An 18,665-nucleotide genomic window follows, 5' to 3' on the forward strand; every position below is an offset into this window, starting at 1 on the left:
ACACATTTTTCTTTCTATTTTAAAGCAGGAACCAGCAACCTGGACAGGTCCTGCCACCCACATTGCAAATGGTCTCAGAAATAGCCCTTGGAGTGAGGGCAAGTGTTGACATGCCAAGCCTCTTGAAGAGAGTGCATGTGGTGGTGGTAGCGGCAGTGGCAGAGGGGAGAGAAGAATGTCTCCCACCCATTGTGAAAAAAAGAAAGAGAAATGGTTAAAATCATTCTCTTGACTACCTTGTGGAGTTTTGTGACAGTGTGAATTTCAAAGATGGCAGTGGTCTGTTCCTCATATTATTCCAGAAAGGGTGCATCAAGGGCATCTGCTGTGAAATTCAAACTTATCAAGCTCCTTTCCTGTACTTAGAATAGACATCCTTAGAATGTGACGCAGTGCTATAGAAGCCCACAAACTCAACATCTAGGATTCATCTAACACTTAAGGGAAATGCGTACTCCCTATGATTAACATATTATCCCTCTAGTGATAGAATTTCAGAGATGCATACTGTACAGTACTTCTTCTATAGGACTTGCAAGATAAGCCTGTGTTTACCTTCCAATGTCCAACTGCAAAACAAAGCTAAATACAAGATACTGAGGCGAAGAAATGTGTATAGTCAGGGTCTGTAGTTGTGTGTTTGTGGGCTGGGACTCCCAGAATTGTGCTTGTGGAATTCTTGGTGAATTCTGGGATTTTGAGTAAAAAAACCCAAAAAACAAATGTCACATCTAAATTTGGGAAATGCACATCTTTCACCACTTGAGGGAGCATTGTTTCTAAACACCACTTCTAATTGGTTATCTAGATCCAATACAGTTTGGCTTCAGGCCTTGTTATGGGAATGATGCCTTCATGGATAAACTACACAGTGTATTCTGATGGACCTGTTGGCAGCAACCATAGTATCCTGTTGGACCACCTTGCTTGGATGTGCCTTGAAGGCAGTGGTCACAAGCTTTCCTGAAGGTGCAAGCTTAGAAATTGGTGCTGATTGACTCCTGTTTGACACCCTGGACATTGGTTTGCAAGATCCCTCAGGGTTCAGTTCTGTCCCCTATCTTAGTCAACACATATATGAAATCAATGGGACATATTGTCTCACGTTTAAGGTTTGGGTGCCATCAATATCCCACACCCTCTTTCCTTTTTATTTAATTCCAAGGAAACTGTTTCAGTTATAAACTGGTATTTCATGTTACAAATGAACTGGAGGATGGTTTTTAAAAAAAACTGAAGATTTATCTAGACAAGATAGAGATGGTCTTGCTCAGTCAAAAAGCTGATAAGAGAATGGGGATTCAGCTTGTGGTGAATGGGATGACCCCTGAAAATGTATATTTGTAGCTTGTGTATACTCCTGGATTTGGCTCTGAACTTCGATACTCAAATTCAGTAGCGGCTGAGAGAGTGTTTACACATTTATTTGTTTGGTCTGACTGTGGTGACACATGCCTTAGTTGTATCCTGCTTGAATTACTGTAATGTGCTTTACATAGAGCTGGATTTGAAAACTGTTTGGAAACTTCAGCTGATCCAAAATGCTACATCCAAGCTTATGACTGGGGCCCATTTACAAGGAATGTATAATGTCCATGTTAGAACAGCTTCACTGGCTGGTAGCATACTTCCAGGCCCAGTTCAGAGGCTATTATAATCTATGAAGCCCTATATGATTGGGGTCCAAGCTATCTAAAGTATCTCCTTATATCAGCCTCTATGGCTCTTAAAATCTTTGGTGGGGTGTGGATGTCTTATGGTCGCGGTGCCCTCATAAGAGCATTCAATAGGAAGCAAAGGAAGGTCTTATCCATGGCTACTTCCCGGTTGTGGAATGCTCTCCCCAGGAAAGCCAGCTTGTTCCTCTCTCCGGCATGCAAAGACTTTTCTTTTTAGCTAGTCTTTCAGCAACTTTATCAGACACCTGATAAAGGGTTTTTAATGTAGGATGAGGTATGTTTTACACTTTCTAATGTGTTTTTTAAAGGTTTTGCAGTGATTTTAACATTTATATGTTACGTTTTTAAAAACAATTATAACAATCATTTTTAGCTGTACTCGTAGCTGTTCTTTAATCATTTGTGAGCCCCTGTGGTGGATTCCTACATTGCAAGAAAGGCAGCATAGAAATTATATACATAATAAACATCTAAATAAGCATCTTTCCTAATTATTTTTATTTTGGTGGACATCCAGTACAAAATCTCGTAAGTTGTCAACAATCAAGGACTATTAAATTCCATAACTACTACATTTGATCAATTACATATATGTAACTATTGTATTCCAGTCGAACCCTTTTGTGTCCTGAAGCGGCCAGAAGACATATCCATGTGGAAGTAGATTTCTGCACACATGTACCTAACCAGATGAGTGCTGTGTGTGCCCATGTGTGTCACATGCCCAGTTCTTCTTCTGAGTACAGGACTGAACATGAGGTGTCCTCTCCAAAAACCCCGCAGCAATCATGTATTTAATCAGTACAAGAGGCATGACTGCCTACCTTGCCAAAATTCTCCTAATCCTCAAGGTGCCCATGAGCTGTAGAGACAAAATGGTTTCTACCACTAGTGGGTGAGAGAAAAGGGGGACGTGATACTCTCATACGTGAGAATATCATGGGGTAATGAAGGGTGGCAATTTGCTGAGTATGTGAGGGGGATTATTGCTGTACATGTACTATCTGTACATGAGAAATGCAATCAGTTCCTGGCTGGACACTGCTAACTATCCAGCAGCTGATTGGTGCCTCTAATAAGAGCAGCCAGTGTTCCAGATTCAAAACACTGCTGAGCAGTTGAAGCTCTTTAACCTCCTGTAAACCCTCTCATGGACCAGTACTAGATCTCATACTAAACAACAAGAGAACCAAGCTTGACTGAACGAATAGTCTAGAAACTATTGCTTTTGGAAACTAGCATAAATACCAGAGCCATAAAAACATTACTTTCTTGGATTGCAACTCTCAGAAATCCCTAGTAAGCTATGCCGAGTGCAGGAACATGGGAGCTGCAATCCAAAAAGTCACTGTTCCAAGATCTGATAAACATTTCCTACTTTTTAGAATTGTGCTATCTTATATGGATTTCAAAAAAGCATGGCTTCCTTCTCTTGCCTTCCTCCCCATAATTTTTATATTTTTCCTCCCCACAGGAAGCAGGGAAGCCGCTTTCACCTATGCCATCACTGCTGCTGGGGTTGCACATGCCGTCACCGCTGCCTGCAGCCAGGGAAACCTCAGTAACTGTGGCTGTGACAGAGAGAAACAAGGTTATTACAACCAAGAGGAAGGGTGGAAATGGGGAGGCTGCTCCGCTGATATCAGATACGGCATTGAATTCTCCAGGAGGTTTGTTGATGCAAGAGAAATCAGAAAGAGTGCTCGGAGGCTGATGAACTTACACAACAATGAGGCTGGAAGAAAGGTATTTTAGAATAGGAGGGTATGGTCTAACATAGAGGGAGGGACATATTTGCACCACCAGTAGCTGCGACTTAGTTCTTAACTGAGGCAGTAAACCTTGTCTGGGCGGTACTGTTTCAGAGTGCAAAGGATAGTTTACATGACTGAATGATTCTCCTTGCCCCCCAGAATTAACGTTTTATATATAAATTACAATCCTCTTCCTTTCAAAAACTTGTGTGTCAGAAAGAAGGGTTTTGGCCTAACTTTCTAGCTGATATGCTAGTTTTTATAAGTGAACTTTTTCTAGGGATGTAAATTGTCTTGTCTATTGTTCTCTTGAACCAAACAAGAGACAATGCCAATTATTCTTCTCTATGTGTTTTTGCAAAATGTAAAGTCTCTTTATTTTTCCTGGGAAAATTAGTTGGGTGATTATTTTTTTTTGCAAGTATACCTATTCACAATCTTCTGGTATGCACTCATTCAGGCACCTTTTGAAATTGCATTGGCATGAGCTCTAATTGGTTTTTTTAATTGTTTAGCTGCTGTCACATTGTTTTTACAGTGGTGCCTCGCTCGACGATGTTAATTCGTTCCAGTGAAATCGCTGTAGAGCGAAAACATCGTCAAACGAAATTTAAAAACCCATTGAAAAGCATTGAAAACCGTTCAATGCGTTCCAGTGGGCTGAATACCTGCTTGTCCAGCAAAGATCCTCCATACGGCGGCCATTTTCGGGGCCTGTAAAGCGAGGAATCTGTCCTAGAAAACAGCGGGGGCCCATTTTGTTCAGCCGGTGGCCATTTTGAAACCTGACGATCAGCTGTTTGCTGATCGTCATAAAGTGAAAATCGGTTCCCGAAACAGGGAACCGATCATTGTTAAACAAAAAAACCCATTTAAACCATCGTTTTGCAATCACAAAAGCGATCGCAAAAACCTAATCGTACAGTGATTTCCTCGTTAAGCGAGGCAATCGTTAAGCGAGGCACCACTGTATTTGAAAAAAAGCTGGGATGAGATCAGGTCTAGGGCATCCTATGTACTAGAAAGTATCAAGAACATAGATCTCAAATGAGTAAACAAAACAGCTTTTGTCCACTGATCATTTCCCTCCGTAAAATGAACTGATATTCCACACTGTCCATTTCATATTTGGCACAAACCTTGCTGACAAAAGGAATAACACAAAAGAAGTAACAACCAGACCTTGAGTAGGACGTTAGATCCCAGAGATCCTTCCTCAAGGGAAGTCTAGGCAGGGCAGGGGTGATAAAATAAGCTAGTTTACTTGTTTAAGTTGTCCTCCTTTGTGCATACTTAAATAAACCATTTGCAAAGAGACAAGGCTTGTAAATTAATATCTTCAATTCTCTGTGTGTAAAATAGACCTAAAGTAGAAGGGGAAAGCCAGATATCTCGCTGTTGCATCGGTATAAGGGAATCTTGAAGGAATTAAGGATTCTAACACTTGCCATGGCGAGCAGTTTCAAATCAGCAATAAGAAGTCATGTTGTTAATAGTCTTCAGACCCCTAGCAGAGGAGTATTCAGTGGTGTGAAGCAATCTGAAGTCCATAGTGCACCATTCTGCATGAGAACTAGGCCTGGGACAGGGTCTGGAAAAAAGTCTACAGGCACTTCATCTGTCTGGGTCACCAATGCACATTGTGGATTCGAAAATAACAAAAGACTTGGAGACCTGATCTAAGGAACTTACTTGCTAAAAACACAACAGTCTGAAAGTTGCCAATCTGCTACCTTCTGTTCTGGCAGTTGCATGGATTTTGACATTATTGTTATTTTCTGCATCTGGTCTGAAATGAAACCTTTCCACCAAGAAAAACAAAAAATTAAAAAAGTAAGCCAAAACTAACATACACAAAGTGTTATTGAAGGGGGGGGGGGGTTTAAAGCACATTTTATTCAGATAATATTCTCAAGATGTTCAAAACCTATATTTGATACTATATGCCTGATTCAAAATTTACAATTCATGTTACACAATTTGTTTTAATTTCTTCCTTGATAAGAATTTTCTCACTGAATTGCAGGGGAATGATTATAGTTTAATGACCCCCCCCCCCTTGTGGGAGGAAGGTGGCTCATGCACACATGCATGCACGCACGCACACACGCACACATTTCTGGCTGACTGTGTGAAATGGGAGCACTCCATTCTGCAACTCCAGCTTTCCAGATAAGATTCTAAATCTGAAGCAGGAATCTATTGTGTTTCTATAATATTCCAGGCCCCCCATGCAACATGCTGACAATTAATATAGTTACTTTGAACTTGAAGGAAATATGGGATATAAATATAACTAAGTAATGGATAAATACATAAATTACAAATGTAATTTGTCAGGGCTTCAAATTCTGCTATGCACATAAGCCACAAGTGTCCTTATGATGTGCAATGACAACTCATTCAATAATATTTCTCTGTTTAAACTTGCCTTTGGTAGCATCTGAAGGTTTGTGCTGGCTTTATTTATATAAGGGTAACTCAGTTGTAACTGCTATGTCATGTGGTTCGATATTTCACAGAGTTCTTGAATAGAGAGATTTGATTGGATATACTGGGAGATTTGATTGGATAGATAGATAGATAGATAGATAGATAGATAGATAGATAGATAGATAGATAGATAGATAGATAGATAGATAGATAGATAGATAGATAGATAGATAGATAGACAGACAGACAGACAGACAGACAGACAGATAGATTGATTGATTGATTGATTGATTTGATTTGATTTGATTTGATTTGATTTGATTTGATTTGATTTATACCCCGCCCATCTGGTCTAAAAGACCACTCTAGGTGGCTTCCAATATAGTAAAAAGAGTAAAATACAGTGGTGCCTCGCCTAGCGAGGTTAATCCATTCTGGATTAACCCTCGCTATGTGAAAACATCGCTGAACGGAACATAAAAACCCAATGGAACGCATTAAACATCGTTTAATGCGTTCTAATGGGCCCTAAACTTAAGGTTCAGCAAAGTTTCCTCCATAGCGGCAGCCATTTTGGGCGTCCGGCGGCCATTTTAGAACTGCCGAACAGCTGATCCATGGGCATCGCAAAGCGAGGGTTGGTAAGCGAAATGCTTACCGATCGTTGCTATGCGAGTTTTGCCCATTGGGACGATCGGTATGCCTCCGCATTAGCGATCCCGATAAGGGGATCGCTATGCGGATTCATCGTTGTACGGTGCGCTCGTTAAGCGAGGCACCACTGTAATACAAAAAATTACATAAATCATACTTAGATTGGAAAGACTACTTCTTTCCTCTTTCTTTCTTTTTTTACTCATGCTATTCTCTGGCACGGACTGTCAGATTTAGTCACCAGCTACAGTTTATGCAGATTTGCCTTGTGCTCTAATTCTGGGAACAGCCCTGGTCGAGGGACTGAAACTAAATCAGTGTCAGCCACTGTCCATGACCCTGACTTACTTAGTTGCATGTCTGTCACCACAAGTTGTTGACCTATGAAGGAACTGCTTATGACCCCAGGGATCAACTGGTATCTGGATTTATATGAATTAATGTAGCCAGTCACTTATTTGGGCACAACTCACAGAGTTATTACTGAATTTTGCTTAAACAGATATTCTGTGTGAATTTGACAGATCCTGAGGCTACAACTCCTTTGTGAAAATGTCAAGGGAAGGTGCCAAATGTTTGATTAGACTGGTAGAATTTGAATTAGATGTTTATAATCTCCTAGGGATATAGGGTGAATTGTACCTGTGGGGTAACAAATGCTACTACCAAAATCTTGATCCAGCTAAAGTGGTTGTGCCAAATTTGCATTTATTCTTCTATTGACTTTAACAAAATTAAGCATATAGCTAGTGTTAAAAGAGCTGAAATCAGTGTGTGTTTAATGTCAACAGTCTATCACAAAACATTATCCTTTCCCAGTGGCACTTGTCCATGTGACAGCTCACAAGAAGCTATTTCTCTCATGCTGTTTCTTTTTGCTTATGTACACAGGTGCTTGAGGAGAGAATGAAACTGGAATGCAAATGTCATGGTGTTTCTGGTTCCTGCACAACCAAGACCTGTTGGACTACCCTCCCAAAATTCAGAGAGATTGGATATATTCTGAAAGAAAAATACAATGCTGCTGTGCAGGTGGAAGTGGTACGAGCTAGCAGGCTTAGGCAACCCACTTTTCTGAAGATCAAGCAAATCAGAAGTTACCAGAAACCAATGGAAACAGATTTGGTATATATAGATAAGTCACCCAACTACTGCGAAGAAGATGCTTCCACTGGGAGTGTGGGAACCCAGGGACGGCTCTGCAACCGTACCTCACCCAGCGCTGATGGGTGTGACATGATGTGCTGTGGAAGGGGTTACAACACCCACCAGTACACCAAAGTGTGGCAGTGTAACTGCAAGTTCCACTGGTGCTGCTTTGTGAAATGCAACACGTGTAGTGAGCGGACAGAGGTGTTCACTTGTAAATAACAGCAGATGTTGCAACTTCAAGAAGGACACGACCGCTATATGTTAAGAGTGGAACAAAAACAACTACAGCATCATTTTGCACATTTAATTGTTTTTGTGTGTGGAGGGGTGGATCCATCTCTTCCTTATTACTTAATAACACACACTGCAAAGAACAATGTATACATTCCTGACTAGCTGCTTTGACTACATTGGATACAGGAACAATGGGATGGAGTAGGGTGACTTTGTTCCACCAAAGCAACTTTCTCTTTGGTTTTTTTGTTTTCCAGCTGCAGTCTGGGTGTTGTAGAGTTTTTCTCTTAGATTAAATTATACAGATCAAAGACACTCCAGAAAGGTTATTTTCAAATTTATAACGCACACAACAAGTGCGCAAATAAGACTTTTTTTCTATTAAAACGAGTAATTAAGCTGTTCACAAAGAAACTAATATCACAGCAGTGTTGCTGGAAAAAAACTTTTATTTCTGATAAAGAAAAGGAACAAAAAACAGGTAAAAAGGGCAGCTGTGAAACAAAAGTTGTAATATTAGAGAAGGGCATAATCTCAGTGATGGATTCATTTGTAAAACAAAGGCTAGAAAATGTTGATTGCTGCCAGTGACACTGGAATTTTTTGGATGGACATTTGAAAGAAAAAATATTATTTTATTTATGTTTTTAATAGTATCAAAACAAATTCTCTAAGCACTAACGGGTAGATATGTCTTTATTCTGTACTAAATGTAAACTTACTGGAACTTTGCCTTTCTGATTTTTATTTTCTGTTTGGCTCTCCCCTGTTTTCAGAACCACTGATTTCCTGGGTCCACCATTAAAAAGGATTATAGTACAATACATCTCAAGCATAGCTTAAGGTAGAACAAGAATAACAGGACTATGGAAAATTGTGGTTACAAATGGTGGTGACATAATATTATCCCTTTGGCAAGGTCTACATAATCCCCTTGGGAGAGCAACAGTTTCCTGTGTGTATAGGCAAAGGCAGATGAGCATGTACATGTCCAAAATTTGTTTTTTTTTTTCATTCCCTGACTGCAATTTATACATTATATCCATGTCCTGCGGTTTATTCCATTGCATGACTATTACATATAAAGGCCCTTCATTGGTCAGGAACAACTGTATGGAACTACACAAAATTAACGCACACCCAAAACCCTGGCTGGGTGATGATATTATGTTTTAATAAACACTATATCTGATCAAGATTCAAGAATTTCATATTAAGGACCTACCCTCTTAGCCCAACCAATATGGTGGTAAGTTTAAATCCTACAGCCATATTGGGTAGGATGTATGGAAAAAGGTCCTGAGGTCTAGCTATAATGCTTAAATGATATCTGCCTCATGTTGGATGTTTCCAGGATTGCACCATGCTTAACTGGGCTAGTGAAGGAAGACAACCACAATCCTGTACAGTACTTTCATACTTACCAAGTAATTTGTGACATAGGCACTACACACAGACATCAATGTGCATTGAGGGCCACTTTTCTGAGGGGCATTCATGAGACTGTGTCAGCCTTTACAGACACTAGCATCCCTGTGGAATTCTATTGCACATTATATTCTGAGGATGTTATTTGTATCCTCACACTACCCCAAGATCCAACATGGATCATCAGGCAAGGTAAGCATTTAAACAACAGGTGACTCTTTGGACTGTCTCTGCTGAATGGAATTGTATTTGAAGTTCTGACATATAAGGTCTTCCTGTGCTGTTCAATGAGCAGTTGGTACTTGCATTAGACTCACCCTGTGGTAACATTCCCATTACCACTGACTTTAATGAAGCTCACAGTATTATGATTCTCACAGTTCCCTCCAGTAATCAAAGTGGATGTGGGATGGATGGAAGGAACCCCACTGAAGAATGGCCCTGACTAGTTATATTAAATGTGATGACAGGGCTGTGGTTGGGGAAGAATGCCAGCCCTTACGATGAGCATAAGGTCTAAACCTTCATGCTTTCTCACATCCAGTTTGCCACTTGATGCTGGGACCATCATTTAAGAAAAGCCAACACTTTTTTCATATGCCGCCTCAAGCAACTTTGCTTTTAATGGAGGCCATTGAGATGGTCAGCTGCAATCTATCAGTTGTACAAACCAGTACCATTCACACATGTATGAACTGGTCACATTAAGTCAACTTAAATGGTCTCAACAGGTTGGTTTTTCAGTAGTGGCTTTACATCAGCAACCACTGTTTTGTTTTTAAACTGTTTTATAATATACCAGTTTCAGAGAGATCTTATATCAGCTCTTTGTAAGAGATTAATGTGCTCACACTGTGCCAAGAAGATAATAAAAATAGCAGTGCTGAAAGTCCAAATTGTAGCAGCCAGAGATTTATTCATGCAGTGAAACAAGTTAATACATGGCTGATGAGCTGGGGTTATTTTTAATGGGGGGCAGGTTGCATGTGGCCCTCAGGGGAATTTTTGGCAGCCTTCACAACTGCCTGAAGGACCCCCTTCCCCCCTTTTTGAAGGTGTTCATTAAAAACAGACCCAGAAATGTCCAAAAGCATCAATTTTTTAACCAAATACTGTATATCAAATATATATCCAGGAGTGGAGATTTTTGCATTGGGGAACATAGGTGTCCCCTAAAGCTTCTCCACCACCACCTCTCCAAAATAACCCCAGAAGAATATGCCCAGCCACTTCCTGTTTTTTTTTTCCAAGGCAGTCAGTCCGTACTGGACATTTCTGGATTTGTTGTGGCCCATGTCATGGCGTGGTAACAAAAATTTGGTCTCCAAGCCTGCTGAAGTTGACCATATTTGGTTTTAATGAACACCATTAGTCTGAGTAAGGCTGACGCAATTACGTTATCCTTCCTCTTCCCGAAGGGCCTCTTCGTATATTATACTTCTAGGTACAACATGAATGAAACAAATATGTGGAAAAATCTGCATCTAGGAGTCAAATTAGGCAAGACTTTCAGTTTTTGCATTTAGAAACTGCAAACATGTTTCCCTTCCATTGACAGGGTGCCCTTAGAGCTGCATGCCTGAGCAATCAGACTTGCAAATTAAATTTGATGACCCACCCACATCATAAAGCAAGATAATTTGAAAGACACGGTGGTGGGAATAGCTCAGAACATGTCTGCAAGCACTTAATATAAGCTCTGTTTCTTAATATAAGCTGAATATCTCATCTAGCTTGGTTCCTAGTAGTTCAAGTGGATCAAGGAGCGAGGTTGAGTTGCAGCTCTCTCTTAAGGACACACTTGGTGGTAGGTCCAGAATTGCTGCTCATCAACACTTCCTTTCTTTCCAGGATCATTTTAAAAAATAGGATAGGTTTGGCTCACTCATGCCTGTCCATCCACTGATGAGTGCATGTGTGAATCAAATTGTAACATCAACACCTAGAACTTAAGTTTCACCCTATGTCATCCAAAGTGCATATTTTTCGAATGGCATAAATTCACATTCTGCTACTGGTTATCAAGAGCTCGGGCCTCAAATGATATAAATGGATTTGCAGTATAATATAAAGTATAATATAAACTGCTGAATTTGGGATTGTAATAACAAAACGGGCAGGGCCCACCTATCAAAATACTCACTATCTTGTTCCAAATCAATGAATGACCAATCCTCTGTTCTCGTGCAAACTCAATGGGCAATCCAGCTTTCATGGCCCCTCCCATGTGTACTCTTTGCCACATGAAAGTATTCCTTGTGGGCATAACTGTAAAAGGCCAAGCACTGGTGCTTGAAACACTAATCATGATGGCACTTGCATTGCAAACTTCCACTTCAGCCAGTGACAGTGTCTGGATATAAAGAAACAGGGATTATAAATTGCTATTCCTTTGGGGGGAAAAAAACTCAGCAAAGAGGTCTGTGTGCATGTAAAAAGGTATAGATTTAGATGGAGCTACAACACATTAAAGTTCCATTTAACACAGGGTTGGAGGAAGTGCAATTTTCCAGATGTTACTTGGCTGCAACTCCTAGAATTCCTCAACCATTGGCTTGGACTGATGGCACTTGCAGTCCATTGACATGCAGAGGGCTGCACTCAGCCTATGCCTGATCTTAACAGGCCACTCAAGTACAGATGACTATGGTGTCTGGGAGGCCAGTAAGGCTGTATATCCAGATGTGTACCCTGAAGGATATTTCTGTTCTTAAGCATCCCCTGCTGGTGCAACAGATTTTCAAAGCAAATTGATTCAACCTCCTGGGATCAGATCGCACAAATGCTTATTTCTTCCTCTGGCAATGTTATCTCTTCAGGCACTCTGATAAAGTGGTGCCTCACAAGATGAATCTAATTCATTCCACGGTTAATGTTGTCTTGCGAAAAATTCATCTTGCGAAACGCAGTTTCCCGTTGGAATGCATTGAAATCTAATTAATGTGTTCCTATGGGCAAAAAAAGTCAGAACAAAGTCAAATTTGGTTTACAAAGGGTTTATTAAGTGCTCTTTAAAGCCATACATATTGTGCAGATGATTCAAAAAATTTCAATCAAAAACTTTAACTTTTTAAACATCATAGAAAAACATTTAAAAATCAGCACACGAGGCAGGAACAAAAAATGGAAAACATTCATCTTGCAAAGCACGGCCATAGGAACATTTGTCTTGCGAGTCATCAGCCCCATTGCCAAAGCCATTCGTCTTGCGAGTTTTTTGTCCTGCACTCAGACAGGATCTGCTGTAATTACAATATTGAAATGCTATCTTTGCCTTTCCTCTTCCTGGATGTACACTTAGGATCAAAGGAAGGTGCCTTATACTAAGTTAGACTGTTGATATATCTAGGCCAGTATAGTGGACACTGACTGGTAGCACGTTTCCAGGGTCTGAGGCAGGATTCTCTGTAAGTAAATGAGTATGCTGAATCCTACGTCAACATAATCACCATCACCACCACCACCATAGTCAGAATTCTTAATAAAGCTACAAACTCCCCTATAATTTATTAACCCTGTTGAGAAACAATACTTTCTTCATGTACTCAAAATATGCTTCTCTACACAGTCCAATGGCACAAGATATTGTAAATATACTAGCAATATTTTGTTGAGGGATTCAATTAAGTTATTTTATATCATGTAAGTGTCTAAAGAGTTTTCTTAAATTATTTTGAACAACACTGAAAGAGGTGTGTGTGTGTGTGTGTGTGTGTGTGTGTGTTTGTATATGTATATATGTGTGCACACACACACATGCTCACAAATACAGTTATAACACCCATTGTAGCAGAATGCTGTTACTATATCCAAACAGATTTATGCAACTTTCCTGATCATTTGTCTTAATTTATCACTACTGCCAAGCTTTGATGGTGCTTTGCTGTACATACAGAATTCTTCTGTGTGTAAATAAGCAGTATGTAAAGGAATATATACATACAAACCTTCAGCCTCCATACAGTGAATGCAGATGGGAAAAGCTGACACTGTGCCCATACATCAGAATTCCTGAATGCGTCATAACATATGGAGGCTTTGGACCTCTAGTCATCATTTTATGAGTGAGTCTTTCTATTATTCAGATTTCTAATTGTTCAGATGTTTGCAGCAGTCTTTCTACTGTCCATATTTTATCTCCAATGTATGTTTTACTGAAATTTCTTGATATCAATTCAGAATGTCCAAAGACTCATTCATATAGAGATATGGTTCTTCAACATCAAGCAAAGGAAAAACGAGGGGAAAATGAGAAACACAGCATTGAACTGAAACACAAGTCACATCAACTTGTTGTCAAAGGGCAACAAGATAATAAATTGATTTTCTGTGGAAAATAACCTGTGTCCCAAAATCAAAACAGTTGTGGTCAAAGGCAAAGGAAATTGAAAAAGTTGACACCCCAACTTTGAGTGCTACTAATGTCAGACTGTGGTTTTCATCAAATAGCATGACAGACCTCAAAACACTGTACATTAAAGAATTTGAAAAGAAAAACAAAATGTGATGATCTATTTGTTTCTTTCTGATGGTAAAGATATATGAGATGCAAACTTCGAAGAAGAGGTTTTAAGAAAGATTTTAAGACTTGAGATCAGGAGCCCATGCAAGAACACTTGTGGACTGCTGCCACATACACAACAACAACAAAATAGAAATTAAAAATAAAAATATTGTGGGACCTTAAAGACTAAACATATTTTTTTAGTGTGAAATAAATGGATTATAATCTACTTCCTCAGACACATTGGCGGAAATCCAATAGTAAATTGCAACTAGACTAGGCCCATTGAATCGCTGGAACCTATGAAGGACTCACCAAGACCCCACTGATTCAATGGGCCTACTCTAGTTGTGACTTACTGCTGGATTTCAGCCTTGGAGTGAAAGATTTAATTGCAAGTTTTTACATAAGAAGTATCTAGTAAACCACTTCTGAGCACTTCATACATAGAAAATACTGGAAGGGGTCACCATAAGTCAGAATTGACTTGACAGCACCTGGTTATGCATTGTTTGAGTGGGGGGGGGGTCCTAGTGAAAATGGATACAGACACAGAAAGTGAAATTTCAAAGTGATGGTAATATTAGTAATACTAGTAATAAGCTTTCAGTGTGTAAATTACATAAACATCATGGTTTAGCTGGAGTAGTTTACTGTTTGATGTAGATTGTATTTGAGGTGCTGAAATGTAGAGATAGGAAATGGTTTATTTTTTTCTGAATCGACTTCTGAATCAATAACATTGGTTATGGACAAGATTAAAAAGAAAACTGGTTATTAAATTACATTAAGCAAAATCCTTTTGGAGATTTGCATGTACCTAAGAGGAATCATGGAATTTGCCAAAAGTAAAGTGTAGCTATATCAGAAGGCACGGAGCAAGTACCAGACAGGTTCTGAGTCTATGATTGGGTGCATGATCAGGCACAAGGTCAATCTATAATGGGCATGTCATCCATTAGCTGTAGCAGTTACAGTGATTGCCATTTAGAAATATTCTGGCTATACTGAATACAAATCCTTAGTCTTTTCTGCCTTTAATCACATTCTGGAACTTGCAAATCAAACTTACCTCAGCTATCTCCATCTCCAATCTGGCTTTGTAATTTCTTTCTTTCTCCAATAGTTACTTCTAGATTAGTAACAGAGTGTCCTGGGAGGTTGACATGCTTCAAAATGGGATTTTGTGTTTTTCCATATCTGATTCCAGATTTGTGTCCATGCATCCTCTTGAGTAGAGATCATCTATCATTCCCCTATACAAAATGCAGATAGGTATATCCCGTAAAGAGTGGCATAGATCACTTTAACACATTGAGCAAGTAAATGAGCTTCTGATGTGGCAGGTAACCTTTTTGGGGCCTGTGATGTTACTGTCAAACTATCACCGGAAGCTTGTTTGCTTGGTACAGTGCACTACCTCTATAGTGGAAGGTAGTGCACTGTACCAAGCAAACTCACAAAAATCTTTAATATTCAAAAATTAATATATTTTCCACTGAGCGTCAATATATTCCAGCAAATAACTTGATAGTTAGCATGAACAATGAAGATTTTGGACCACCATTACTGAATGAGAGAGAAATACAGATGAATATACAATACATATAGGGAAAAATGTGTTTCCCATATATGTAAACTGTGTAAAGTGTACATTTCCATAGATGTAAACTGTGTAAACCTACACCCATATTTGTTTGTTTGTTTGTTTGTTTGTTTGTTCAATTTATATCTCGCCCATCTGGTATATTCTACCACTATCTATATGTTAGATAGATAGATAAAACCTTTATTGGCGTAAGTTTGTTAGGTAACTACATATATAAGCATCAACAGGGCAGAAAAGTGTTAAACATCCTTAAAGGGACAACAGTTTATCTCCTAACAATGGTATCAAGGAAGTTTGCGACTCTTTCTACAATTTCAGTCATCTTGGCCGCCAGCATATAGCAGACTTTATTCAGATCTGACCTCCCTTCCAGCTTTAATAAAATTAAGGCTATCAACCTTGACCGGCCAATCATGTGAAGCAGAGAGTGCAAAAATAGATGGACACCTAAGTATTTATACTGTTTAACCTGTTCTATGTGATTTCCATTTAGGTTCAATTGAAATTGTTTCCATGTTTTGGCAAAAACCAGTATTTTTTATTTATTATAATTTAATTGCATTTTATTTTTGCTGATACTCTGCTCATCCATTAATCAGTTGTTTTAGGCCTGGATGAGTGAGGGAAATGATGACTGCATCATCGACATAGAGTAGTATTGGGACGGGACGAGTTCCCAATTTGGGAGGGTGACCATCAAAGTTTGTCAAAAAGGGAGCGAGATCGTTCATATAAAGGTTAAACATAGTCATTCCTCATCTTGAACTATATTACTATTGTTGTTTTTTATTTTCTTATATTGTTTTTATTTCATTTTTTTATTGTTAGCCACCCAGAGTAGACTTTGGTCTAGATGGGCGGGGTAAAAACAAACAAACAAACAAACAAACAGTAAGGGAGCCAGGATGCAACGTTGTTTCACTCCCTTGTTAATTGGGACCTGGTTGGTTATTTTCCCTCTTTGAGAAAGTTGAATTTGGCATGTTGTAGCAGAGTATAAACCTTTTACAAGGAGGAGCGGTCTTTTATCAATGTCCAAAATTTCCAATTTGTCCCATAATAGTTGTCTGTCTATTGAATCAAAAGCTCCCTTTAAATCAAGGAAGGCCACATACAGTTTGGCATTAGCATATTTTAATGTTTTATCAATAAGGTGCGAGAGTATCAAGCAATTGTTGATTGTGGACTTGCCTTTCCTAAAACCAGGGCCTAGAATAGTTTGATTGTCAGTCCAAGAAGTGAGTTTCTTTAATAGGCATAGTAAGCTAATTGGCCTATAATTTTCTGGGAGGGAGGGAATCTCCTTTTTTATATATAAATTAGGGCCACAAAGGAATTGACCCAGTGTCGTCTGTGTATATATTATGTGTAAACCACAATAGTTTTTCTGGTATCTTCTACACTTTTGTCAACTTACTGATATTTTGTCTGTGAAGGAGACCTCCAGATTTGTTTTAGATGAATCTTTGCTGTATTATCAGTGTTCTCTTGATTTTGCTTGAAACGTCCCAGACATTTTACTTGGAAAATCCCTCCTCATTTTGCTTCACTTTTTGTTAGGGAGTATTTACACGGATGTTCTTAGTGTGCCACACCAGTGTTGCCAGAGCCATCTAGTCAGCGCAATGTGCTCAGTACTGCTACATCACTGTTGTTGTTTTTTCATGGGCCGTCATGAATAGTCTCGTTCGCAAAATGCATATCCTCCAATGAACTAGATTTTAAATGCAAACAGATCATCCAAAAAATTTCCCACTGCAAGATATCTGTCAGAGACTGAGGAATCAGTTAATATATACCCATCCATTGCTTCCAAGAAAAAACAAGGCTGGGATGTTTGTTTTGTTGCTCATGAATATTGCTCCTCCGTGCTGGAGTTCATGAATTTTATTTGATAAGACACTTACTTGAACAGAGAACAAACCACATGGAACTTCAAATGCAGATTTCAGATTTCCTCCTCTGCTAAAATCCAAACCTGTATTTAATTCACTCTTGTCAAATCCAGGCCACCGTTTTGAAACCACACTGAACTTCATGGAAGTAGTGCTCATAAGCAGTTTCAGGATTCTGGGCTTTAAAGATTTTTTTAAAACCTTCTTTTTAAAAAAAATGCACACAAAATGGCATCTCTTTTCACTCAAGGCCATTTTATTTACCATAGTTTTTCTTTATTTAAAAAAAAAAAACACCCTGCTTTTCTGGGATTTCCAGAAGCCTTATACTTAAAAGATTTCCAGTTCTGACCCATACATTGTATTTGTTTTCCCTCTCTTTATTGCTTGCCAGCGAATGAAAACTGCAGTGGCCATATTATTTTATGTGTACTGTTGTGGTCATTTGCTCCTTGAAAAATAAGAACAAGAGAATAAACTCTGATGTGTATTTATTGTAAATGTCTTAGAGACAGGGAGAAAGCAGCATTCAAAATATGTATGTTATAGTATGTCTGAAATTTGGTGTATGCTGATATTCATAGATAAATGCTATAAATCAGTTCATGGTAAATGGTGTGAATGTTTCAAAATTCATAGGTAAACACTATTTACACTTCATTAGAAAGCTTTAAAAATGATTATTGATCATCAAAAAAATAGTTGATTACTCACAAAGAGAAAACTATCCTTGATAAAATACCTTTTATTGCATGATGTCATGCCAACTTGATAATAAATCATGACATTTTCATATTCAACTAGAAAAATAATATTTAGACTTGAAGGTGATCTTATACATATATGATATCCTTCAAGTCTAAATATTATTTTTCTAGTTGAATATGAAAATGTCAAGATTTATTATCAAGTACCTAGTTATATTAATATATTATATTAATATATATATTAATTTAATCCTTGCATTTATTTACCACCCATCTAGTGGTAGGTCACTACTCTGGGGTGTTAAAACCCCTTCATCCTCACCATAAGCAAAATGGAACAAATAAAACAACAATAACAAAATGATCTGGGATTGTACATTGTCAAATTTCTGGTGATGGGCAGACTCCCTTGACCTTTCTTCAGGAGAAAGTTCTCAGTTACTAGACAATGTTAAAACTTATGATTTAACTTTAACAATTTGAAATTTATCTGTAATTTCTTTTGCACATTTCCTGGGATATGTATGCATTCTCACAATACTGCTCGGAAAGGAAGGGGAGGCTGCTCGCTACTGGCTGGGTTAAACAGCTGGCCATAATTTTACTGTAACTCATT

At 38.7% G+C, this 18,665-nt stretch overlaps 1 protein-coding gene across 2 annotated transcripts in view; it reads left to right on the forward strand.

Annotated features, from left to right (window-relative positions):
- Positions 1-18,151, forward strand: part of WNT7B (Wnt family member 7B) — a 150,263-nt gene extending 132,112 nt beyond the window's left edge. For both annotated transcript variants that reach the window (XM_020785805.3, XM_073000894.2), the window contains exons 3-4: positions 3,154-3,425; positions 7,412-18,151. In XM_020785805.3, the coding sequence (XP_020641464.1) occupies positions 3,154-3,425; positions 7,412-7,891 (752 nt within the window). In that variant the 3' untranslated portion in view covers positions 7,892-18,151. The remainder of the gene's footprint in view (positions 1-3,153; positions 3,426-7,411) is intronic.
- Positions 18,152-18,665: the final 514 nt, after the last annotated feature.

The sequence above is a fragment of the Pogona vitticeps genome, chromosome 5 (assembly GCF_051106095.1).
Source record: "Pogona vitticeps strain Pit_001003342236 chromosome 5, PviZW2.1, whole genome shotgun sequence".
NCBI lineage: Eukaryota > Metazoa > Chordata > Lepidosauria > Squamata > Agamidae > Pogona > Pogona vitticeps.